Source organism: Triticum aestivum, chromosome 2A (assembly GCF_018294505.1).
Source record: "Triticum aestivum cultivar Chinese Spring chromosome 2A, IWGSC CS RefSeq v2.1, whole genome shotgun sequence".
Classification (NCBI taxonomy): domain Eukaryota; kingdom Viridiplantae; phylum Streptophyta; class Magnoliopsida; order Poales; family Poaceae; genus Triticum; species Triticum aestivum.
In genome coordinates this window covers 18,673,539-18,700,024 of record NC_057797.1, presented here as the reverse complement: position 1 = coordinate 18,700,024, position 26,486 = coordinate 18,673,539, and the positions used below count along the sequence as shown (strand labels likewise).

Genomic DNA, 26,486 nt, shown 5'->3' with positions numbered 1-26,486 from the left:
TGTGTTTTCTTCATGGTGTGTGTTCTTGAGAGAAACCATAGAAGATAGAAGAGAGAGCTGTGCATCAAAGAGGGAGGATTCTCTTTTGCTAAAAATAATAAGAGAAAAATAGCTAGGCAAAGAGCGGTGATGAAAAATGGAAACCATCACACGTCTTTTGTATTTATTTTTTTCTTTCTGAGGTAAGATTATCTGTGTTGTAGCATGATAACATTCACCGGCATGCCATGGAATCCCAAGAGCGAGCATACTCAGCATATGCCTACTCCAGACTGCCTGAAAATTCAAAGACCGCAGAACTATCCATCTGCATTTCATAATCCTGTTTCCATTACCCGAAATACGAACAGGAAAGCACACAGAAGAGAAGCGCGCAACACATGACCGGTTATCATTTAGTGATTGACATAGCAGTTCGAACAAGAAATCAAACTGTATACTGCAGCTAATTAATGTGAACCGAAGGCGATAAAAACAGAGAGAATTGATGGCATGATGTTACCAATGAACACTACACCACCGCGCACACACACTGGTAATAATCTGACACAACGGGAAGATTTCTTGATCGTCGAGCAACGAGCACTCACGCCTACACCACGGCCTAAACCATTGTGCCTATGAAGTATCACGACAGGCGAGCATGCTGAATGACTGAAACATATCGTCTCCTCAGTGGAAGCTTGATGGCGTGGCCATCTTGGTGTCTTTCTCCTTGCCACCGTTGTCGATGTTGCACACTGAGTATAATAATTGTACCCAGAGAGAGTAAGGACTGGGACTTTTTTTCCTTTTGTTAGGTCAAAGCGGAGGTGATTTTAATGGTGGCAACGATGGGTAATTTGTTCTAAATTTGAGTATAATGACAGTACATCTAGGATATAGGTTGTGATTTTTTGTCTTATTAGGCTAGATGTTTCTAAATTTTGTGGGAATTTCTAGCCTGTTTTCTTTTTTTTTGACCCATATTGTGCTTTTAGTATGTAATAGATACACTAACTATGTCATTGCATCACATCAAATCATGCATAAATAGAATAATAAACTGGCTTCCCTAAAAAAAAGAATAATAAACTGGCTGCAGCATGTAGATAAACATAAAGATATATATGCCACTCATTATTATAGTCTCTTACATAGCAGGGCCGACAAGCCAAATGTTTGAATAACGAAGTAGAAGTAATTAAACACTCAAGTTACAAATAACGTGACCTTATGATGCCCTAGAAACCACAAACAACTACCAAACATGTATTACCACACATATGCAAAGGTACGTCCATGCAAATACATGTTGATGGACATATGGCATGCATATCTCAGTTGCTTTCCAGATGACGTCTCTTATAGTTTACCAGCACTTTCCCTTTAGGCTCTAACATGAACTTGCTCCAGTCTGTCTTGGGAAAAGGAGAAGTGAGTTTGAGTTCAAAATTTCTCAGCAAATGGCTCCATATAATTTTAATTTGCAAGAAAGCATAGGCCTCCCCGGGACAAACATGGCTTCCACCACCAAATATTGCGTATGAGAATCTACCACCAACTTTATCCTCCTCTCTTCCAGGACGAAAACGGTATGGGTCATACACTTCAGGGTCCTTGTAAATGTGTGACAACTTACTGGTTAGCATTACAAGATTTACTAAGGTGTCACCTTTCGGGATGCCATATTCAGTTCCCTCTTTTGTCCTCACAGTGATATTCTTTTGTGTTTGGCGAATCAACCCTAGTGTCGCTGGATGCATGCGTCCTGCCTCTTTGATAGAGCTATGCAATGTCTCCATCTTTGACAAGACATTATAGTCTATCTTGTCCTTATATTTTCTCATTATTTCCCTTTGCTCTTCCACAACAACATCTAAAAACTTTGTATGGGTCAATAGGCAAGCTCCTGTCCAGGTGGATACATTTGAGCTTGTGTGTTTTCCAGCAAATATCAATGCGATGATCATCCCGGCGACCGCCGCTTCTGTTGTACGACGGCCGTCTTTATACCTAGAGTCCATCAATTTCTGGAGCACATCTTGCTCGACACGGCCGTATGTCTTTCTTGATCTCATAATATCATAAACAATCTCTGTAAGTCTGATTCGTGCTTTGTCTCGTCGGTGGTTTGCGGGAACAGGGAAATATGGGAGCATGAAACTCACCAAGTTCACCCCCTCTTCGATTCCACTAAACAATGTGTAAATCTCACCAAATAGCTTTTCTCTAACCTCATTTCCAAGTAAGCATCGACTTGCGATCAACATGAGTATCTGGTTGAGCTCATCTTTCAGATCGACTACCCCCTCTTCTCCCCATTTTGCAAAGTAGTCCTGTGGAAAATATATATCATACATTATGACAACGTCGGCTAGTTGAATTAACATATATAGCAAATTAGCATGCACCACGAGTTTGTCTACACATATAACATCGTGAAATACCATATCTTTCTAGGGAAGGCTTGAATAATGAGCGTATTGTGCAATCGTGTGCATGCTAATGAACTACATGTAACACTACTACGAAGGAAACCAATTTTTTTGTCAAATTAATATTATTCTTTCAAGTACAATAATTTCATATGGCAACATGTTTGTATCCATGTTTCAAAGTTTCAACAATGTTTCCAAATTTTTGGTAATTTCATGGGTACCAAAATACTTGTTACCACATAAATTTATACTATATTCAAACCAAATTCAAATATTTAGTAAATTAAAGTAAATTTAGATGAAGTAATTATGAAGTAAAATCTGGATTTTATAAAAATATGTGGTACCAAAATTCTAAACCCCGCCCCTACCAAATATCAGGGGAAATAAGTAAATACATCTAAGGAAGGAACAATGTATCTAATTATTAATAATGTATCACCTTTGTTTTGATAGTTCTTTTGTTACAAGAAATGATTTTTCTGATAATTTTTATTTTTTTCATTTTCATATCATTTTGGGATAGCATCCAAATTTCTGTGTAAAATACACCGACATATAAGGACAAAGTGAAAAAAATACTGTATCCATTTATTTATTTATGTATTGTACCCTTCTATAAACAAAATTTGATGAACATGGAGACTAAACTAGTTTTATCTATAGCACTTTTTCGACAAAAAGTAAATTTTATTTACTCAGTATGAAGTATCAACTGGATTTATCTATGGCACGTATGTAGTGCTCTAAATTGTGTAGATTTCGGGAAATTTGTAGACCTATAAGAAATATAAACACTTTTTCCAGAATACATTGATTGTTTACTAGTAGAAAACAAGCAATCAAAGTTCATTGTTTTTTCACTAACAAACAGTTTTTTAAACTTGCAAAAAATATTAGAATTTTTCGATTGGACTGCAGACGAATTTGTCATAAAAAGTCACACCACATACCTATTCTTACAAGTTCTGCTTAAATATTCACAATAACATATGGGCTCAAAGTTGCTCTTTTGAGACTTAGCAAAGTGAGAAACATCATCTATTTAGAAATGGATAGAATAACATGAAGTAGCAAATTAGGTTCCTTAATAGTTAATTGTTTTAGCATACAAACTGACTTCGTTGATTATATTGAACATACTACAGGACATTGGACAGAACAGACTGCAAGAAAATCGAAATCAGAGTCAAAGTTGCTCCCATTCAAAATTTCAAAGCAAAACAAGTCATCTATTTAGAAATGGATATAACTACTAAGGTTGGTTATTTGATAGTACTGCATGAATTTATTTCAACTTATGTTCAGAAATCCAATAATGTGAGGAGGCACGATGTCTAATATATCCTTACCTCCACTTCACGAAGCATGGGGTCAACATGGCTCCTCAGCTGTGATGGCCTTAGAGCGTCAATGAAGAAGTGAATCTCCTGGATTCGGGTGCTGTAATCTACGGCAAATCCGTTCTCCGGGCCAAACATGGGCACAGTGAACTCAAACATATTACCTTGGGAAACTTCGGACTCCGAACCTTGAAAGAAAAGACTAGAGACCTCTGGCCCAACCAAGAAGCTTATTCTTTTCCAAAGAAAACTTGTTGTGAACACACTACCAAACCTGTTATATAGATAGGTCATTGTAACTTCGGGGCCCTTTGTACACAAGGTAGGTAAGAGTTTTAGGAGAGCAATGATATTGACCATAGGTGGAGGTGGTCGTGTACACCCTGGATCAGAGGTAACTCTTGCATTTGCAATCTTAATGATTATTGCAGTGATGAGAAAAATAGCTAGGAACAACCACATGGCGTCCATTGTCAAGTCCATGTTGCTATCGTGCATAGTTCTGTCAGTACTGCAAAAACATGAAAATCATGAGTACAAAGCTAAATATTTTGTTACTACTCGATAAACTTCATGAGTGTACCTTTAATCAAAAAATATGTTTTGAAGGAAAAGTATAAGAGCAACTCTAGCAGAGCTGCGATATATGTGGTCACCAAAATGCATATGGAGGCTAGCTAGGCGACGCACAAACTCAGGATCGCCATGTCTCCGCCTGCAAAATTTGGGACTGATACGTCTCCAACATATCTATAATTTTTTATTGTTCCATGTTATTAAAGTATCAATCTTGGATGTTTTATATACATTTACAAGCAACTTTATATCATTTTTTGCGACTAACCTATTAACTTAGTGCCAGTGTCAGTTGCTATTTTTTGCTTGTTTTTGGTTTCGCAGAATATCAGTACCAAACAAAGTCCAAATGCCACAAAACGTTTTGGAGATTTTTTGGACATAAGGGACACTAGAAGCTTCGGGAGAAGAACAGACGAGGGAGCATGGGCCCACGACCCACCAGGGCGCGCCCTGATGGGTTGTGGGGCCCACAGAGCTCTGTTTGACCTAACTCCACCTCTATAAATACCCATAAATCAGGAAACCAATAGGGGAGTCCACGAAATACTTTTTCCGCCGCCGCAAGCTTCTGTTCTTGAGAGATCCCATCCGGGAACCTTTTTTGGCACTCTGCCGGAGGGGGGATCGATCACGGAGGGGTTCTTCATCAACCTTGCTGCCCCTTCGATGATGTGTGAGTAGTTTACCACAGAGCTACGAGTCCATAGTTAGTAGCTAGATGGCTTGTTCTCTCTTGGTGTTTCTCAATACAATGTTTTCCTTGTTGTTCTTGGAGATCTATTTGATGTAATGACTTTTTGTGGTGCGTTTGTTGAGACCCGATGAATTGTGAGTTTATGATCAGATCCATCCATGAATATTATTTGAGTTTTCTCTGAACTCTTTTATGCATGATTAATATAGCTTCGTATTTCTTCCCTGATTTATTGGCTTTGTTTGGCCAACTAGATTGATTTATCTTGCCATGGGAAGAGGTGCTTTGTAATGGGTTCGATATTGCGGTGCTCAATCCCAGTGACATAAAGGGACATGACACATATGTATCGTTGCTATTAAGGGTAAAAAGATGGGGTTTATTCATACATGAGTTTATCTTGTCGACATCATGTCATCTTGCTTAATGCATTACTCCGTTTTTTCATGAACTTAATACACTAGATGCATGCTGGATAGCGGTCGATGTATGGAGTAATAGTAGTAGATGCAAAATCGTTTCAGTGTACTAATCTTGGACGTGATGCATATGTATGATCATTGCCTTGGATATCGTCATAATTATTTGCTTTTATATCAATTGCTCAACAGTAATTTGTCTACCCACCATATGCTATTTTCTCGAGAGAAGCCTCTAGTGAAAACTATGGCCCCCGAGTCTATCTTTTATCATATAAAAATCTTTAAAATACCTTGCTGCAATTTTCTTTTATTTATTTTCTTTTGTATTTTCGTCAGAAATATCTATCAAAACCTATACAATTTAACCTTGCTCGTAACCGTTGAGGGATTGGCAACCCCTCTACACGTTGGGTTGCAAGTATTTGTTGTTTGTGTGCAGGTATTGTTTACATAATGTTGCTTGGTTCTCCTACTGGATTGATAACCTTGATTTCATAACTGAGGAAAATACTTATCTCTACTGTACTGCATCATCCCCTCCTCTTCGGGGAAATCCCAACGCAGCTCACAACTAGCACGGACCCAATCATCAATGGGATATCCTTTCGCCCTGATCCCCCTTCAAGCTCCATGTGAGGAGGGGGGCGATGTGAAGTTTCCTACGCGCTAAACAGTTTTGTTGGCTGTAGTGCACTCCAAAAGTTGGCCTCAAGACAACAAATACGAAGGCTGAGAGACTAGATATGGAGGACACTCCATAATGCATGGCAATAGCAACCCATATGGCGACTCTGCTAGAGTGCCCTTTTGCTCCCTAACCTCCATACTGGCCACTATTATGGAGCTCCAGAGCGTATGGTAACTCTGCTCGAGTTTCTCTAAGGTTGACCATAAGTAGGAAACCAATTTGTTTCTCCCAGGACATGAATACAAGTGACCAAGGCGAACTATCTAATTAATATTTGACTGCCAATATGGCAATACTTAAGGCAATCGCTAGTTTCTCTAGTGTCATATCTACTATGCATATTGTATTGATAGTAATTTTATGCATATGGCATATTAATTTCCATAAAAGACGAACCTCGGTAAAATGAAATGTGCTTAGATCAAAATATACTCACAAGTAAAAAAAAAAGATAATGCACTAAATTTAACATATTGCCTCAATTTTATAGCTTACTAAGTTCTCCTATGTTCTTTACTTTAACCATTGCACGGTTGAGTTATTTACTTTTAATCACTCTCCATTAATTCCATCACCATTACGCCTTCATTTGGAATCAACTAATAACTTACGGGCACATTACCATGAACTTCTACAAATGGCAAATGACCATTTCTTCGTCTCTTCGTGGATTGATAACCTTACTTTAGAAAGCAGTAACAACTAAAATATGCACTTACAAGCCATTAGTTGTCTTCCTAGGGATGTGTTGTTGGCCATCCCCATGGTGTACAATGGTCGTAGCTAGCCCAAGAGGTGTGGCAGCCAACCCTATGACAAACGATGTTGGTGTTGGCCCCCTAGGGAAACGTCGGCTGAGTCCATGGCGTGCAGCCATGGCAGCTAAGTTGTGGGAGCAATTAATGAAGGGGTACTTTTTTGGGAGCCCCCGCAAGGGTCACTTGGGGTGGGATGAGAGAGCGCGCGCCACTTGGCGCAATTTCAGCTGCCGCCACATGTCGCGCTCTGGGCGCTCCCTCCGATTTTTTTTTCACATGAGTTTTCGGCTTTTTAGATGGTTTTCCCCAATTTTTTAGCTTTTCGGTTTTCCCCGGTCTTTCTTAGGTTTTGGACAAAAGAAATTGTATGTGTGATAAAACATGTTTTTTTGCCTCCGTGAGAGGCACAGTCTTGCCTCTTGGAAACGAAAAAAAATGTGTTTTCTTTTTTCCCTTACGCAAGGGCACGGATTTGCTTCCGCGAGAGGCACAACCGTGCCTCTCGGAAACGGAAAAAAATGTGTTCTCTTTTTCTCTTATCCTTGCGTCGGAGGCATGGATTTGCTTCTGTGAGAGGCACGACTGTGCCTCTCATGTTGCGACAAGTAACACACATGCAGTGCTCCACTGGACGTAACTTGGGGAGGTGGGAGTGACCTTCGCAAAAAGTGATCCTTAATTAATGATTTCACTAAGTTGTGAATGACGTGACACAAAGCATGGACCCCGCTCATGTCGAGATTAGTATTAGGGACCCTTTGTATTATTAACCAGTTACTATACATTTATGCAGTGAGATAATCAATCTATGCTCATATTTCATTCTAGCACTGGCGACTCCAGCTCTATCTATCTAGAAGCAAATGGAGTAAGTCCGATGGAACACTCGGATTGGAAAATATAACTATACTGATAGGCATCGATGATAAAAAGCTTGGAAACTAGTTCAACTCGAACTCAAAAGCAACTAGGCGATCCAACTTTCATTGAAGCAGCTTCCCTGGAACTAACTGCCATCATATCAGTTGGTGCCATTTCTTCTCTTGGAGGCAGGGCAATAGATTAAGATTAGGCGGTAAGCGAAGGGACTGTAGGGCTTAGGGTTGTGGGTGAGCGCAACTTCAATAGGTCGAGGGTAGGAAGAGAAGAAAAAACAACTATTTCACCTGGTGTCGTAATAACCACTATTTTCAGGTTTGAAGGCATAAGTGCAGCAGAGATCTTTCATTTAAGAAGAAGCCACCGTAAAGAAGAGGAAACAAGGCATTTAAGGGACACCGACTCCCATTATTTTCTCCAGGTCTGCTTTGGCTAAATCGGTGGAGGCTTAGCTTATTACGTTTCGGGAGTTTAGCTAGCTTAGAGAATAAGGAAATCTATCTCTAAAGGGGGGCGGTACGGTTATTTTAGGTTAGAGGAGGCTGAAGAGAGAATAGCTAAAATAGTCAGTCGCGTAGGCAAGTGCGGGTGGCTGTGGTCAAAGTGAATATGTCTTGTTTCGGTTAGCGATTTCGAGTAATTACAGGGCACGTTAAATACTAGTAAAAGTTACAAAACACATTGCACAACATACACAGGGTGGTGGTGGGTGGGCGACGAATCATCCAGGGTGTGGGAAGGGCGAGCGGTAGATGTGAGCCTAGCGAGAATACAACAAGTAAGAGGAAAATGCTTGAAAAATATGAATAATAAATTTGCATGCACACAGTCACCCGCAGTAGATCAAAACCAATGTGAACAGAAAAACTGATTTCTGCTAAGCTAAGCAATAATGTGGTGTAGACTTGGCAAGATGCAGTTATACTACAAATGCAACACTAATTTTAAATTGAGATGTCTAATGCAGCTAACTTTTTTGCGAGAAAATGCCACTAACTAACTTCAAAGAACTCGGAATCATGGAAATAATACAAGAGTTGAATCATCGAGCATACCTGAACAAGAACTTCAACTCCTCGAAGTGCTATGCTTCCTGAACTCGTTCGGTATGGCCTCCATATATTATATAGGGAGATCGAGATTCCAAAAAATATATCATTTGCACACTCGAAATCAGTCTACAGAGTAAGTTAGGCATTCATTTAGTGTCCATTTAAGAACTGCCAACTCCCAACTGCCAACTACAGTACCACAGATTTGTCTTTCAAAAAAAATATACCAGACTGAAACTTGTCGTACCAGGCTACCAGCCATTCTATAGCATGCATTCGTCCACGTTTATCAGCGACGCATGTGCTACGGACTAAAAATATTGTACTAACTTTAGCTCTTTCAAACAGTATTGGTTCATTCAAATCGAACAGTAACTACCGAGACAAAGAGAAAATCGCACCTATAGATGGCCGACTATTATGTACTACACAATTAAAGTTTCGTGAAAAGTTTTCTATTTTTTGTGGCAAGTCAACAAAACGAATTGAGATCATTTTCTAGCTCTTATTCTTGTACTTTTCTTGCAAAGTACAAATCAACGTACCTTCTCACAGTTATGTTTAAGAAAATTTGGAAAATTAGAGCATCGCCATGGATCGGGGAAGATGTTATTGCTCGGGGTCCTGGGAAGCTAGGAGTCTTCATAGTAAAATCAGCTTATGATCTTGCCTTCGAAGAGTCCCGCGGATCCTCCGCGATTGGTTCTAGTTCGGCTCCAGATGGACGACATATGATTTTTTTAGAACGAAGGCTCGAGATGAGCCGGGCTTTAAATCAACAAAGCCATCGACCAGCCAGGAATTACAGCCACCATTACATCTCCCAACACCACACACAAAGAAAAGAAAACAACAACAACAACAACAACAACAACAACAACAACAACAACAACAACAACAACAACAACAACAACAACAACAACAACAACTAAAAGATATCGGGGAGGCGGATACACAGCTTACATCACACCCCGTGCTACAAGCAACTAAAGATTGGAAAAAGAGAAGCCCGGTCGCATAGTGAGAAGTCTTCCATCTCGAAACATGTGCGAAGAAGAAGATCGCCAAGGGAAATGCCAACTGACTTGGCAACAAACTCCCCGTACGCCGACCCTGAGACACAAGAAGACGCCACACCCCCTACACCCTCACTGAAGGAGGACTTTACCCCTCGTCCTAGCTCAAAGGACGCCGCACCATTGAGCGAGGGATGTGTTCAACCTAGAACAGGAATGGTGTGGTCTTGAGGTCACAGGAGCCGAGCACATACACGCGACCCGCCACACCGCAGCGGGCAAACCATGGTGGCCATGAAGAAACGTCCGCACAATGCCTGGAACAAGAAGGGGGAACCTGTAGGAGAGGTTCACGGAAATCGAAGAAGCGGCAAGCTCAAGGCGGACAACAAGCACACAATATAAGCACAAGGAAGAAGGACCGGGTAACTACATGCCGCCACGAACAAACGTCGGGAAGGGGAACCCTTTCCCCTCCCACCCAGGTTCAAGGGTGATGAACCACCGACGAATAGGGCAGCGAATACCTCACTGAAGATAGTATACTCAACGCTTCACACAAACTGTCGCTCGAAACCCACAACAACCACAAAATTAACCACATGGCACCACACACCAGCCTCTCCTTGCCAAACGACTCCCCCAGGGAGGTAACAACACCGAGCGTCGCCGCCGCCGCATCCACAGGGATAACAGGAATTAACCTTGGGTCAAAGAAGAGGGGTAAGGAGAAGGGATCACGTCGGTGCCTCCAAGGAGGGGAGCAGCGCCAGCAGGCGGTGTCACCGACGTGGTCGGCCAAGCCACCAAAGGATTTCTCTCGAACCCAACTCACACCACCATGCCCGGCGATACAAGATCACCACCACGAGATCCGGCCGGAAGTGGACCAAATGGGAAAAAGGAGTGACCTTCAGATATGACGCCAGAAGAACCGCCGGAGCAGACCGCCGACCATGAACCGCACCTGTCGTCGCCGCACTGCCCACACGGCTGAGGACGCCGACCCTCTCGTGTGAGCATCGCCAGCCGCGAAGACGGCGTCGCCTCTCCAAGAAGGTTCGCCGCCTGGAGCCCAAAGCCCTCCGCCGAGACCGGAGCGACGAAATCCCCGTTGCCACCTTCACCGTAGGCTGCGCGGGGTTGCCCGGCAACCAGTGGCGGACCTAGAATCATAGGCTTGGGGGTGCCATAGTTCAATGTTCACATTAAACGTCATCATAATCTCAATAAATAGTCTTAAAATAGCAACAACTTGATGAATATGTAGCGTGAGGTATAGAGTAAAATTTATTTTACAACTTTGAAGGGGTGCCTGGCACCCACGGCCTCAAATTAGTTATGGCGGTGGCCAAGGTTTGATATCATCTTGGAATCGTCCACGGGAGCGATTCGGTGACCAAGGTCTTTTCTGTAAACTAAACTTATTCCCTATGCTGGCCTTATCAATTCCGAGTTAATCAAACCCATCAAAATCGAATTGAAGGAGCAAATTGATAAAATACGATTTTCTGCTTTGACACATCATCATTGTTCTCCTTTGATGGAACATCTTGACCATCAAACATCCACATTTAACCCCTTAAAAGAACACATTCTACATTTAAGCTAGCGCTTTCTTCTGTCTTGCCCCCTTGCCAAAAACACAAGATATTCCACGCTGCCAAACACACCAATCGGAAAAAGGCAATTTTCACTTTTCATCGATTAGAAGCAGCTCCGAAAAGGAAAAGAAGCAACCATCTCTCCCCACCCCACCCCGGCCCTGCTCCCCGCCGCATCACGCAGCGTCCACGGCCGCTCGCCGCTCGCCGCTCGCCGCCGCCCCTCCCCCCCGACCTCAGCCGTTCGGCCCCTCCCGTGGGCGGGGGTGAGTGGCGAGCCTCCCTCGCCGCCTTGCGCTGCACAGGAACAAGGCGAGAGCGATCGGCGTCGGGATGCTGAGGCGGCGGCTGAGCTCCCTTCTCCTCCGATCCCCGTGCTCCTCCTCCGCCGTCGCTTCCTCCTACCAGCAGCAGCAGCACCTCCTCCTCCCCACCCACGCCGAGGTAACCCCCACGGTTCCCCTTTCTTTCCCTCCCGCGCATTTCGTCGAACGCCTCGCGCGCGCGCACAACGTGGCCGGACCGGATCTGGCCTGCACTCCTTTCTCGCTCCGTTTGGTTCAATGCGTGCCTGCCGTTCCTAGATGCTCATCCGCCTGACTGTTTTCCTCGCAGAAACCGCCGGCCCTGAATCTGCTCAGGCTCTTCACATCCCTAGCTGTACGTTTGTTCCCAAACCCGCATTCTTATTATTTGTGACAACTATGCAGACTGCATGTGAATAATTGGTGGTGTGTCCTCTGTTCATTCTGTAGGGAACCGATGGGGACAGGCCGTTCATCGCTTTTGTCTTGGGTAGTTTTTCCCTGCTTTTACTCCCAAAATGTAGCAGGATTGTTGTTTTCGTTCTTCGAAACGGAGGGCAAAGCTTTGCAGGGTCGGTTTTACATTTATAAAGTTCCATGCATATCTGTGTAGAGTAAACCGAGGAACCCTTGCCTCAATGATAATCAGTGCTGTTTCACATTTATAATCGCTTTCGTCTTAGGTAAAAAAATAAATCTACTAGTACTCCCCCAATATTGCAGGGTTGGTTTCACATTTACATACTCCATGCATAACCTGTGTAGAGTAAATTGAGGATCACTTCTATCAATGATAACCAGTGCTGTTTCAAGTTGGATTGTGTTGTGGCGCTCAAATTTCAGTTGTTCACACGACTAATCAAGATCCTGCATATAGGGGGACCTGGGAGTGGGAAAGGAACGCAATGTAGTAGGATCGCTTCGGATTTTGGATTTGCTCATGTGAGTGCTGGTGACCTTCTACGGAATGAAATAGCTTCTGGCACTGATCATGGGTAATTCTTCTTTCCGTTTGATCCTCTGACAGCCTTATAATGACCCACACGCACATGCATGGTTCGGTGAATTGATTTTTCAGTTTCATGGCATTTGCCAGGGAGTGGATCCTAGAGATAATAAGGGAAGGGAGGATTGTTCCATCAGAGATAACTGTTGAACTCGTCAGAAAAGCAATTGAATCAAGCTCTGCTAAAAGGGTTCTTATTGATGGTTTCCCAAGGTGTGAGGAAAACAGAATTGCCTTTGAAAAAATAGTAAGTTTTCTGTTTGGCTTGCATTACTGGTCCAGAACTTTCTATTGATTGAAATAGTATGTGATGAGATGGATAAGTCCATGCTGTTCATCAGTTTCTGTTCAATTTTTGGGAAGGCTAATAACAGGTGAATCTTCACGTTTTCTAGCGCTCTTGGCTGTAACCATTTGTGTATACACACTTGTCTTTACATTTTTACGCCAATATGCTGGCCCAAAACTGCCAGTGTACAGTATGCAATCAGCAGTTTCTTATGCATGTATTTTCTTTTAGTAGCAAATCAGTAACTATGTCCTGCTCTAGAGTGATGCACTTTTAGGATTTATGCAGTAGTCCACAGTTATGTCAGCCCCACTATGGTGGATGTATAGTTGCATCTCAACAACTACTACAAGCATTTATATCAAAGAATGTGTGTGCTGTGGTCGGGCAATTAGAAGACACTGGCATACCAACTAAGATATGTTTCATTGTTGTCCACTCAATAATTGCTAGTCAGATAGATGTAGATTGCATGATCCTGTTCTGATATGTTGACTCATAAATTTCAGACTGGAACTGAACCAGACCTTGTGCTTTTCTTTGACTGTCCTGAGGATGAGATGGTTAAACGTCTCCTAAGCCGTAACCAGGTTGGTCTTCGTATTATCTCTGGAGTAAATTGTGCTAGATATATATACACTATATGAGTACTGTACATTTCCCAATTCTTATTCGGAACTTACTCCATATGTGATTTTCTGAGATTTTATTTCCCAGCCGTTACTTTCGGCTTTGACAATTATCTTCTTATTACTCCCTCTCTTAACTAACATGAAATATAGCATTCCTAAAGGATAGTCCTTGTGGATTGCCACAAATGATTTTCTTCTTCATATGTCATTTAAATTGAAGAGAAGAAACACTAATCTAATTAGTGTAGTTCGTGCATATCAAAATGGGAGGTTGATTAATGCTCTAGCGGAGTTTCCTTTCAAAAATATCACATTAGATTGATCTCTTTATTGTTTTTGTTTTTTCGATTATCTCATGTATGCGTCTTAGGGACGAGTTGATGATAACATTGAGACAATCAAGAAGCGTCTAAAAGTATTCGAGAGTTTGAATCTTCCTGTTGTTGAGTACTACTCTTCAAGGGGAAAGGCACACAAGGTAATTAATCTATTTATTTTATGCCGAGTGTCCTGGACAGGAGCACTTCTTGTACCTTTCTTTTATGAACCGTACCTTTACCTTTTGACATGCATTTTCCTATTTCCTTCACACGGAAACAGAGCTCTACCTTCTGTTGTAGAAGTTGATCCAAAAGGCTTCTTAATGTGCAACATTAAACTATACCTGGCTTATTTTCTTGAACTTTTACAAATGCCAATATATATTTGAGAAACATCAAACATATGGGTTACCAATGTATAAATAGCAGGATAGTGTTTCCAGGGAATCATAGGACAGAGAGGCAGAGCCAGGATGCGATTCCCTCGTGTTCTGAATTCATATAACTGCAAGACCATTTTTCTATGGTGTGGGGAGGGGAGTGAGATCAGAGATCTGCGTATTTATTTGATATTAGATGAGTGTCTGCAATTCACTCATTTTGGAAGAAATTGCTAATCTCTTCAGAAGGGGTACATATCAGGGATATAACACAGTAACATATTCTGTATACCACTCATATTCAGGATCTGTAGGATGTCTTATTTATTTTTGAGACTTGACCTTTAGGGTGTCTAAGAGTACTTGTTGAACTCCATGCAGATAAATGCAACGGGAACTGAAGATGAAATCTTTGAAGCAGTTCGCAAGTTGTTTTCCTCCTTAAGGTAAATCCTGATGTTTAAGACACGAAATTCCTCTCATTTACTGTGACTATGTCCGCTCTCCTGAAGGAGATGCACATTCTTGCATCATCTGATTTCTGATTGCTTGCATATTATTTTCTAGTCCCAATTACTGTAGTTCTGAAAGCTTTTCAGTCCTCACATATTTAGCATATCCCAACCCTCAGTCCTCACATATATTGCAGCACCCACACTTTTTCAATACATTAACAAGTGATGGCATGTTCTTTATACTAAGCCTGCCATTGCAGCTAGGGCAGGCCGTCGCTATAAGCAGAAGGGTATTGCTTGTAGGTACAAAGAGCTTGCGTTCCTGAATCCTTGCCATTTGTGTTCACTGTGCACAATAAAGAAAGACAAACTGACAAGCAAAATGAACATGGTAGCATTTATCTTACTGATTGATGGATAAGGAAGAAGAGGTCCAGGATGTTGCTACGTCGCAAACTTTGTCATCTAGCTGACTCGCCGAACCCTCGCCTGTAGCTAGTTTCTCGACACGTTTGACTAAGCAACGCTAGCAACTTGCGGTTGTCCCAGCTTATGATAAAGATGCACTCCTACTTTGTTGCTACATATACACAAGGTAGTTGCAATCATTTGACCATTTCACCCTGTTTGCAGGCTATGAGGAGGCTGTCGTCTTCCGCGCGAGCGGGGGGAATTGGAATTACGCCTGGCGGAAATTCTCTCTCCCTCTTTTCTTTTACCTTTACATCTCTTAGCATAATAATTGTACATATTCTGATACACGGACCATTCCTGTGAAAACAGAGGGCCCCTGGTGAAACGCCCAGCCTGCCTGCTATGATAAACCCTGACCCTTGCGCTCTCGTCACGCGCCACGGTATACGATACTTCAGACTGCAGCAAAACTGCTACAACGATATTTTTTTTCTGCCAACACCCTACAAATATATGTCTGCCGTGTTTTTTTTACCAGGATAATATAGTTGTATGTATGTGCGCCGTGCTTGTGTTGTGACGATTTGCTGGGTATATATCTATGGAGAGATGAGGTGAGAGCTGCAGGCGTCCGATAAACTAGTGATTTGACTGGAGGAAAAAGGCCGTGTACGTTTGGATTTAGTTAATGTGAACTGCCGGCGTGTTATTGTCAGTTCTTGACCGGCCGTTTAGCAGTAGCTGATGCCATCTTCAAACGCTCGCCAAAAAAAAAAAATGTGTGGAGCGCCGGCGCTTCCACGCTGAGGCTAATCTGAAAACTCCCCATCACCAAAAGGTTGTTTGTTTATGTACTCCACGGGAGGAGAAAGCTCTGCTACTATTGACTTCTGCTGTTCCTTTTTCTTGCCTGCATCATCGCCTTGCAGGCCATGGAGCGTGGACACCTGGCACTTGCTTGAGTGCCAGGGCATCATCGTCTTCATCGTTGTGCTGACAGGTGGACTTCTCCGAGGCCCTCTTTGGATCCTAGGAATGAATGGAACACGTGGAAACAGATGGAAACTCTTGAATGGAAATTGAAAAGGAAATGGAGCCTCAGTTCCTTTGAAAATGGTAAGACCTTTGGCGCAAGAAGAAGGGGCGGTCCATATCATATTGACTTGGTTCTGTCCCTCCTCTTTTTTTTTTTTTTTAAGAATACCGAGTCGGCTTCTTCTCCTACCAGTGTCGAATATGAATTCGATTGGAGTATATGCAAAGGCAACACGGATGATTGCGAACGGAACAAGTGAATTTGATGTCAATATGCGAAGGCGACACAGATTATTGTGAAACGCAGAAAGGTCGCAACTTTTTTTTCCTACGGGCATGTGAAAACTGTCTCGATCGCACGCACATAATCCGGGAAATGAAGAGGTTGAGGCGAACCTGAAATTCGTGTTGGAATCTAGGTGCGGAGAAAGAGATGACACGTCACGAGCAACGTCGGCATCGACTGGACCAAGCTACCATGAGTCAAGGAGTGAGGTCATGTGAAGACTTTTTGGGAGCAAAACTCCAACAGGGCCGAGCATGTCATAGCCAACCAAAAATTTCTCATCTATACGTTTCCATCCAAAAAAAGAGAGCAAGTTGAAGTGATTGTCTCCAAAAAAGACCACATTCTGCACATTCACACAGTCAAGAAACCATAAATGTGCCCCCGCAGGGAGAAAACATAAATGTGACTATTATTTTGTACCACTATATATAATTATAAAACCTAACAGAATGTACGAATGTACTCCCTCCATAACGCTCTTATATCTCTTTACAGAGGGAGTATATTTTAGACAAATCTATAGATACTGATCTTTACACGTGTAGGGGAAACTTTTGAAAGGGAAAAGCGAGAGTATATTTTAGACAAATCTAATGTTTTGCAATGTTATTTTTTTCGGAAAATCGAAGGTTTATTTTTAGAATGAAAGTGAAAGGTTTCATAGTGGGAGCATTCTGCAATTAACTAGTATAAGAAGCTACAGCTTGTCACTTTGTCAGACGGAGTCGAGGAAAGGTCCATCTTGGACTCTACTAACCTCGTGTTAGCCTGCATGATTAACCAGCTAGCTGCCCCTAACGGTGAAAGCTAGCCAGGATTACGACCCCCTCTCCCTATGGATCTATGATTAGCTGGGTGTATTTGTCCTATGCCACAAACAACGGGCGAAGGTGATTCACTAGGAAGGACAGGGACGCAGCTAGCTGCAAGTTGCGAGCAAAATTCCAAAATTGCAGGACCAAGAATCTCAGCCCTGCGTCCTTGTGGCAATCAACCAAGCAATGTTCGATGGAGGAACATCGATCCTCCAAATAAAGAACAAGGGGATGTTGGGACGCTGTTCTTGCTGGCCCCACTGCCAAGTCATATTTATCAATGTAGGATGGATCTTTGACAGGGATAAGGTTGTGTGCCTTTGTGGGAAATGCATTGGAGCGCCCGAGTGTCACGTACCCCTATATGAAACTAGCATTAAAAAATATCAGAAAATTTCAAAAAAAAAATCAGAAATACACCTGTTTCATTTTCACAGGGAATGGGTGCCCGTGGTATCCATGGCGTGGGAATTACAGACATATGTTGCATCCAATTTTTTTTCTATACATACGACTTGTTTGTCCTTTTTACTAACATTAACATGGGCACCCATTCCCCACGAAATTGAACATGGGTGTACAACGGGCACCCAGTTTCATATTACAAAATTTTAGATTTTTTTTAAATTTCTAATATATTTTTAATGCTATATTCACATAGGGGTGCACCATTGTTAAAATGCCGGAATATCCCTTGTGAAAATTAATAAGTGTTTACTATGTGTAGTTTGGTGATTCTTCAAATCGCAATATTCGACTCTCCTATCTTTCACCCCTTCTCATCTCTGTCGGCTCATCTCGTGTGTGCACAAATCTCCTTCCAACTCGCATATGTGTTATGGAGATCATGATGAATTGTAATAAGAACTTATGAAAATAGAATGCCATATCTCGCAAAATTTAATTCAGTGTGCATTCCAATTGGCGATGATGATGATGCTCCAAACCAAATGTGGAAAATCCTACCTTCAAAATTCGTTCGTCTCCCCCTTCACCGCACCAAAACGAATAAATGGAAACAAAAAAAAATCCAAATTTTGATTGGGGCTCTTTTTTCAGAAATACTAACCGGTGAATGTTTCCTGGGAGGGGGGTGACAAGCGAACAATTTCTTAAGGCATTTTTAGGTGGTAGGAGATGGCTAATTCTGCTTGTTTTTGCCGCAAAAACTTTCTTCTTTCCAGAAACCGTCATGCGTATCTAAAAAAATTGCCATGTGTCTCTGAAAAAACTGTCAGCAAAAACGTTTGCAATACCACCCCTCACAACGAACGGTCGCCAGCTATTACGGTCTTTTTTTCTTTTTGCCACGTCGAACATGTTTTCGAAAATTTCAAAAAAAGAAAAAACTTTGTAGTAACAATCTTTGCTTATTACTTCGCCAAATAAATATCCATATTAAAGACGACGCACATATTTGAACTGATAAATGGGTAGTAATTAAGTTCCCAAATATACTGAATAAATGCAATCATCACTGACTAATGATGCTCCAAATGTCGCCCTCTGCTCCTCCTCAATGTCGCCGTCTCTTTCTCCCCCTTCTCGCAACAGAATCAAAACAGAGGAGCCACCAAGATCCCATCTATAAATACCGCCACCTCCGCCGATCGTCTTCCACCTCGCCTTCGTCCCCGCCGATTTGTCTCCACCCATCAGCTGCCGTCCTCACTCCTCTCCGCCGGCCGACCCATTCGGAGCGACGAAATGGCCGTGTCGACGGAGCTGCCGGAGGCCGGGTCCCCGCAGGAGCAGGGGACGGAGGCGACGGCGCCGCCTCCCCCCGGCCTGCGGTACAACTCGCCGCTGGTCCAGGTGTCGCTGATCGGGCTGGTGTGCTTCTGCTGCCCGGGCATGTTCAACGCGCTGTCCGGGCTGGGCGGGGGCGGGCAGTTGGACCACACCACGGCCGACAACGCCAACACGGCGCTCTACGCCTGCTTCGCCATCTTCGGCGTCCTCGGCGGCGCCGCCCACAACCTGCTCGGCCCGCGCCTCACGCTGCTCCTGGGGTCCCTCACCTACCCGCTCTACGCCGCCTCCTTCCTCTACTACAACCACCGCAAGTCCCAGACGTTCCCCATCATCGCCGGCGCGCTGCTCGGCGCCGGCGCGGGCCTGCTCTGGGCGGCGCAGGGCGCCATCATGACCTCCTACCCGCCGCCCAACCGCCGGGGCAGCTACATCTCGCTCTTCTGGTGCCTCTTCAACCTGGGCGGCGTCCTGGGGGGCCTCCTCCCCTTCTCCTTCAACTACGCCCGCACCGACGCCGGCAGCGTGAACGACGCCACCTACGGGGCCTTCATCGGCTTCATGCTCCTCGGCGCCGCGCTCACCTTCCTCGTCCTCCCCCCCGCCAGGATCGTCCGGGACGACGGCACCCGCGCCACCAGGGTCACCTACTCCTCGGTGTCCACCGAGGGGTGGGAGATCCTCAAGCTCTTCACCAACTGGAGGATGCTGCTCATCCTGCCCGCCGCATGGGCCAGCAACTTCTTCTACACCTACCAGTTCAACAACGTCAATGGCCTCCTCTTCACCCTGAGGACCAAGGGCCTCAACAATGTTTTCTATTGGGGCGCGCAGATGATCGGCTCCGCCGGCATCGGATACTTCCTCGACTTCGGCTTCGCCAGCCGCCGGAAGAGGGGCCTCATGGGCGTCGCCGCCGTCGCCCTCCTCGGCACCGCCATCTGGGCCGGCGGCCTCGCCAACCAGCTGAGGTATCTCGACGGCGAATTCCCCGACAAGATCGACTTCAAGGAGGGCCGCCGCTACGCCGGGCCATTCCTGCTCTACTTCAGCTACGGCCTCATGGACGCCATCTTCCAGAGCCTCATCTACTGGATCATCGGCGCCCTCGCAAACGACTCACAGATCCTAAGCAGGTACTTAGACACTCTCCATTTATGCAGTAGTACATGCCTGCTGAATTTCCTAACAGGTTTTGGATTGGCAACAATTTAACATGATAGGTATGGAGTACTAATGACTAATCTTAACCTTGTTTCAGATATAATACTACTGTACTTGAATTGGTTAACTGTGAAGTTAGTATTAACACGGATAAATGGGATTCTTTAAATTTGTAGTGCTGAATTTAGCTGTAGAATCCACTGTTTGATTTGATAGAAGAACATCTCTCTTCTTCTTCTCATGCTTCTCACTCTGTTTTGTAGCAGAAGCAGACTCTGCTTTAGGAAAGTTTCAAAGTACACTACTCCCTCCGTCCCAAAATATAATAACGTTTTTACACTATACTAGTGCAAAAAACGTTCTTATATTTTGGGACAGAGGGAGTACTAGATAAGACACTCCATAAACTTTGGAGGGAGAGTCCACTGACTTCACACGGCTAGATTTGATATGAAAACATGGCATCTGAATCATCATCCCTGTGGTTGGAAAGGGGGTCATCTTTTTCGTGTGAAATACTAGTACTACACTTAACTCAAGTGAGTGTGATGACCTGGGGTGGTTCAAGTACCATGAGTCCATGACCATCACGGCAGATACTAGTTAAGGCAAAAGGATGCCTTGACTTCTGAACTCTGCCCCCTTCCAAAATCTGATTACAGGGGAAGCAACATTTCAGTCTCACTTTTCCCCCTTTTGGAATTACATGTCAGAGTCTTGTTTGCTGTCTCAAACCTAGTGCTATCCATCTTCAGAAATTCTTGCCCAATTTAATGCATCAGAAAATCTGCCGCTGCTGATAGAAACCCCGGAATGAATGAATGAATGATCGATGCGGCGGTTAGGCATCCTTAGACGAAAGAGTGCTCATTCAGGTTTGGTGCTTACACCAATAAATTTGATACCAGCACATAGGTTGTGATGGATAAGGATTCTTCTTATCCAGCTACCTTTTCCTTCTCTTTTATATTAGAATAAATTCACAACGTTGCTCTCCGTAGGCTGGTCCTAAGAAATAAACTAAAATGGTCCTTCCTGTGTGTGAACTGTGAAGAGGCCTTGGTGTGTAAGTAATCCTTTCTCAAGTCTCAACAGTCTCATGCATCATTCTTAACATGCTGTATCCTCATGCATAATGCATTTGGTGTTGGTGTTGGTCAATAAAATTGCTCTTCTGAACAAAAGTGTATGCAATCGGTGCTGGTCAATATATCAAGTAATTGTCTGAATAAAATTTCAACTTCTGTTGTTGCAGATACGTTGGGTTCTACAAGGGTGTGCAGAGTGCAGGAGCGGCCGTGGCATGGCAGGTGGACACCCACAAGACGTCCCTGCTGTCGCAGCTGATCGTGAACTGGGGGCTGTGCACCGTCAGCTACCCGCTGCTGGCGGTCCTGGTGCTCCTGGCCGTCAAGGACGAGGACTACTCGGTGTCAAACGTTGACGACGGCGGCAAGGAGAAAGACGCCAAGATGGCCGCGCCGTCAAGCTTCCACTGAGGAGAGAAAATGTTTCAGTCATTCGGCGTGGTCGCCTGCTGCGACATCTCATGAGTACAATGGTTTAGGCCATGGTGTAGGCGTGAGTGCTCGCTGCTCGGTCATCATGCGATCTTCGTGTTGTGTCCAACTGTTACTCCAGTGTGTGTGTAGTTCATGTTGGTGGTGGTGGTGGTGTTCATTGGTAACATCATGTGATAATTTTTTCTCTGTTTGCATTGTCTTCGGTTCACTTTATGCAGTAAATGGTAACTATACAGAGAATACAGTTTCATTGCTTGTTGGAACCGCTATGTCAATCAGGAAATGGCAACCAGTTATGTGTTGCGCGCTTCTCTTCTTCCGTGCAATCTCCGGTTCGTATTTGAGCTCATGGAAACAGAATTCTGAATTTTCAGGCAGTCCGAAGTAGGCAATCTGAATAGCTAGTTATGCGTTTTCTGAATTTTTCAGGCAGTCTGGAGTAGGCATATCTAGCTGCAATTTTCAGGTAGTCTGGAGTATGCACATCTTGAACATATGGATAGGAAGCAGCATGATCTTCGAATTCCATGGCGTGCCGGCAAATGTTATCATGCTACAGTACAGATAATCTTCCTCGAAAAGAAAGATAAATACAAACGATGTGTTTCTTAAACCACTCTTTGGCTAGCTAATATACTCTGAATACAAGCAATCTTCTTTACCTGAAATGTGTTTGAAAAACTGAGTACAGGCAATCTTCTGTACTTCAAATATGTTTGAAAAATTGAGTGCAAGCAATCTCCTGTACTTGAAATATGTTTGAAAATTTTGGCCTGTTTGCTGCTTATAGCTAATAAAAAAGGTTAAAAAAAAAGATTGCCGAGCATATTTGTCATATGCTTGCTTAGCTAGACGGTGGCCTTTATCATTAATCCTTGGGTTATTAAGCTATATGTGCATGCCGCACATGTTACCACCACGACACGAGGCAGCTCATGGCTCTCGCGCGCTGGGTGTGCTTCCATTTGGGCACACACACTCAGCTGGAGGTGGGACTAATAGAACAGAAGAAACTCTGGCCATTCTGCTGCTCTGTTCGTGACTGAGGACTGAAGGCCGTGGGTAGTGAGCAGCTGCTGTTGGGCTGGGCCGAATGGAAGCACTGCAGTGATTGTGGTCACCTCACTAGCTGATGTGCAGTTGCTCAAAAGAAAAGAAAAAACCTTGCCTCAAAGAAAAAAAAAAACCTCACTGATGTGCACATCAGGTGAACGATGGCGATCTTCTCGGGAAAAAAAAAGTGAACGATGGCGTGATTTACTCTCTCCGGAACCCTGCTGCCGCACTTCACCAAGAGCATCTCCAACATTGGTTTCAGCTATTCATCAGCTTGTTTGCCTGCCGCGACATCTCGCAAGTACAACGGCTTAGGCCGTGGTGTAGGTGTGTGTGAGCACCCGCAGCTCGACCATCGCTCAATCTTTACGCTGTGTCAAGCTGTTACTCCATTGTGTGCACAGGGTACAGTTCATGGCGGCGGCGGTGTTCAGTGTGCAGTATCATGTGACATCTTTTTCTCCGTTTTTATTGTCTTGAGTTCAGTTCCATCGCAGTGCAGTTTCATTTCTTGTTCAAACAGCTACGTCAATCACGAAATGGTAATCAGTTACGGCTTCATCATTGATTTTGCGACGCGCGCTTCTCTTCTGTGTGATTTCCGGTTGGTATTTCAGCTGGTGGAAATGGAATTCCGAACTGCAGATAGTAGATAATTCCGCGTCTTCTGAATTTTCAGGTCATCTGATAGGAAACAAAACACGCATTCAGTTTCAGCATATACTTTTGGGATTCCATGACGCGCCGGCAAATTTATTTTATCATGCTACAGGCAATCTTCCCTCGAAAAAGAAAATAAATAACAAACGACATGCGATGCTTTCCATTGTGACAACTACAGTATTTGCCTAGCTAATATACTCTGAATACAAGCAACCTTGCAGTGAACAGAGAGCAGTAATGTAGGCCGGGCTTGCAGTGAACTTACAATCATGCACATGCGCATATCATCATCAAAGGATTGGTGCCATGTACAGTTAAATTGGAAAAGTATCAAACGCTGTTTGCAACACATAAATAAACAGAGTAAAAAAAAAAGAAAAAGATTGCCCAGCATATTTGTCATATGCGTGCTTAACTAGACGGTGGCCTCGATCATTTTCACTTCAGCGTTGCTATACACACGGCACATTTGTGCCCGACGCCTGCACGATCCAACGTGGCAGCACCCACAGCGAGCATGCACGCTTCAGTCAATCGTTTTTTTATAAAGCTGCTGCCTAGCGCTGTTGGGAAGGAAGGTGTCGTCCGTAGATCGTGCAGATCGTGTCGTCCATGGAGCAATTTCGTTTTCACTTGGGTCACACGAAACCACCACAACACGAGGCACCTCACGGCGCTCGTGTGCTTGGTGTGCCTCCATTCTGGCACGCCCAGTCAGCTGACTGCTCACTTAAGAGGTGGTTCTCACACCTCTGTGTGGCCGAGGTGGGACTAAAGAACCAGGAAGCTCTGGCCATTCCCATTCGTGAGGAGGGGCTGAGGTCTGATGGCTGTGGGCTGTGAGCAGCTGCTGCTGGGCTGGGCCGCGTGGAGGAATGGTAGGCTGGGTCCGCGAGAATCTTGGTTTTCATTCCGATTCATTCATACCGGAGTAAGCGCTGCAGTAATTTTGATTGCCACACTGCTCCACATCAAGAGAGCGGTAATATTGATGCAAAATGTAATTTACTACTCTCTCCTGAACACTGCTGCCGCACTTCACTGGGCCGCGTTCAACACCGGTGGATTACGATAATCCAGCTTATCCAACGAGTTATTTTTTAAAACTATTTTGGTGTTTTTTTAGTTGGCTATTTTGGTTTTTGTTTAACTAACATATTTCTAGCTTTTAAAGTTTAGAAGAAAAATAATCTGAGCATTTGACTGGAGAAAGAAATTTACACAAGTACGTACATAAAATGAAATTCACCAGAATGGACAAAACATTGCTTTATTGCGAAAATTATTATAAGCTTGCTATAGCATCCAGATAGCTACAGTGGAAAATGGGAGTACAAAGGACATCCCGAAAACTGGCCCAAAATTGCAAACAAAAATTCATGGGTACCCCAAATTCATGCCTACTGTCACGAAACAATTTTACATGTTGACACAATAACACCTGAAAAAAGGCCACCGCCAACCTTTCTCTTGTACACAACCAGGCACTATCTTATCTTTTGGTTCTTACAGGATTTGGGCTGCACTTCTACGCAAGCTCGAGAACAAGTGCGGATGCTCCGCCTCCACCGTTGCAGACGCCAGCGACCCCGATTTTGCCACCCTTCTCCCTGAGGACCTGTTGAAGAAGTAGCATGGTTACTTAGTTCAGTTACATTATCAACTATAAACACGCACTGCAGATGCAATGTTGTGTGAAAAAAATCTGATGAAGTGAGTGCAAAGGAAACCAGAGACAGTTAGGGGATGGTAAGTGAAACCACAGGATGTAACTCCTCATATCAGAGTGGGCGAATCTCAAGTATCGATATGATAAACTGCTTTTTCCCGCACGGGTTACAGAGTTAACTAGCAGAAAGTTTTTTTTTAATACTAATTAGCAGTCATATAGGCTGAAGATAAGATGTCTGGTGCTAGTTTTGAGTATCACTAGATTTCGATGTTTACTAGAAGAACAGCTTCTACTAAGTAAAAAAGCAATACCCATCCTCAAACAGGAGGCTCTGGCACGTACGTGATCACAACACAGGACAACACCTCAAGAGAGAACTTACACCAATAAGGGTGACCAAGATGCGAGCACCGCTGCATCCAAGAGGGTGTCCTAAAGACACAGCTCCTCCATGTACATTAATCTTTTCCTGCAAGTACAGCTGCTGTCAGCACCGCATCTAGTTTACACTAATAAATACTGCTCATGGACAGAAAATAGTAAAGATCGGCGTGCATTTCCAACAGGAATGTTAGCTTATATTCAGGCCCCGAAACAAATTTAGCTGTTTTTTAGCGCGGACACGGAATTAGTTGAACCAAGGCAGCACTTACTGAAGGAATTCCAAGAATCTTCTGATTTGCGAGTGCAACAGCCTGCAATAAGTGGAAATAAATATTGATTGTAATGCGAATTAGTAAAAAGTAGTAAAAAGGGATCAAGATCGTACCGCAAAGGCTTCGTTAATTTCGTAAAAATCAACAGATGAAGATTCTAAGCCAGCATTTGAGAGAGCCTTCGGTATGGCAAGTGCCGGGGTGGTGGTAAATAGTTCAGGAGCCTGCATAAAGAATTGGAAGTTAGAAATATCATTCCAATTGTAATTACACAGAACTCAATTCAAGAGAACATGGACTCATATTCGCCCAGGACCTAGATCCTTGTGTACACTTTCCTAAGATGTTAATCTAGTCCAAACTAAGATAAGAACTGGTACTTTTGCTTACTTGAGCTGCATCGGCAAACCCTTTGATCCTTGCAAGAACTTCCAGCCCAAGTTCCTGAGCCTTCTGCCCACTCACCAATACTAATGCGGCAGCACCATCACTGCTCCATGTAAAATAAACAGATAAGCATCACATATTCAGTTAAATTCTGGCTTCAGATTGGATAATGGCAGTCGACGAACAAAATCCAGTAAAATGTAAGATGACAAGAGGAT

The 26,486-nt window shown here is 43.6% G+C and overlaps 4 protein-coding genes across 6 annotated transcripts in view; 2 read left to right on the top strand and 2 right to left on the bottom strand.

The window, feature by feature from the left end:
* Window positions 1-1,088: 1,088 nt before the first annotated feature.
* LOC123187057 (obtusifoliol 14-alpha demethylase-like) lies at window positions 1,089-8,864 on the bottom strand. The gene is made up of 3 exons (XM_044598817.1): window positions 8,839-8,864; window positions 3,773-4,274; window positions 1,089-2,318 (listed from the first exon to the last, which is right to left on the bottom strand). Exons 2-3 carry the CDS (start codon window positions 4,259-4,261, stop codon window positions 1,320-1,322), a joined length of 1,488 nt encoding a protein of 495 aa, XP_044454752.1. The 5' UTR covers window positions 4,262-4,274; window positions 8,839-8,864; the 3' UTR covers window positions 1,089-1,319.
* A 2,675-nt stretch (window positions 8,865-11,539) lies between these two features.
* Window positions 11,540-15,789, top strand: LOC123187059 (UMP-CMP kinase 2). Of its 3 annotated transcripts, none has more exons than XM_044598820.1 (9): window positions 11,542-11,899; window positions 12,071-12,115; window positions 12,211-12,332; window positions 12,638-12,755; window positions 12,857-13,013; window positions 13,565-13,645; window positions 14,058-14,165; window positions 14,769-14,833; window positions 15,476-15,789. In XM_044598820.1, the coding sequence occupies exons 3-9, from the start codon at window positions 12,218-12,220 to the stop codon at window positions 15,480-15,482; spliced, it is 651 nt and encodes a 216-aa protein (XP_044454755.1). In that variant the 5' UTR covers window positions 11,542-11,899; window positions 12,071-12,115; window positions 12,211-12,217; the 3' UTR covers window positions 15,483-15,789. The 3 variants fall into 3 exon arrangements, with proteins under 3 accessions (XP_044454754.1, XP_044454755.1, XP_044454753.1); XM_044598818.1 differs by having other exon boundaries at window positions 11,543-11,899; window positions 12,211-12,250; XM_044598819.1 differs by lacking the exon at window positions 15,476-15,789 and having other exon boundaries at window positions 11,540-11,899; window positions 12,211-12,250; window positions 14,769-14,837.
* Window positions 15,790-18,931: 3,142 nt separating this feature from the next.
* On the top strand, window positions 18,932-22,097 carry LOC123187056 (UNC93-like protein 1). The gene is made up of 2 exons (XM_044598816.1): window positions 18,932-20,283; window positions 21,567-22,097. The coding sequence occupies exons 1-2, from the start codon at window positions 19,103-19,105 to the stop codon at window positions 21,808-21,810; spliced, it is 1,425 nt and encodes a 474-aa protein (XP_044454751.1). The 5' UTR covers window positions 18,932-19,102; the 3' UTR covers window positions 21,811-22,097.
* A 2,710-nt stretch (window positions 22,098-24,807) lies between these two features.
* LOC123187055 (acetyl-CoA acetyltransferase, cytosolic 1) overlaps window positions 24,808-26,486 on the bottom strand; it is a 5,856-nt gene continuing 4,177 nt past the window's right edge. Inside the window, exons 10-14 of the mRNA XM_044598815.1 lie at window positions 26,272-26,371; window positions 25,995-26,105; window positions 25,879-25,920; window positions 25,608-25,694; window positions 24,808-25,171 (exon numbers count right to left, since the gene is read on the bottom strand). Of these exons, the coding sequence (XP_044454750.1) occupies window positions 25,082-25,171; window positions 25,608-25,694; window positions 25,879-25,920; window positions 25,995-26,105; window positions 26,272-26,371 (430 nt within the window). The 3' untranslated portion in view covers window positions 24,808-25,081. The remainder of the gene's footprint in view (window positions 25,172-25,607; window positions 25,695-25,878; window positions 25,921-25,994; window positions 26,106-26,271; window positions 26,372-26,486) is intronic.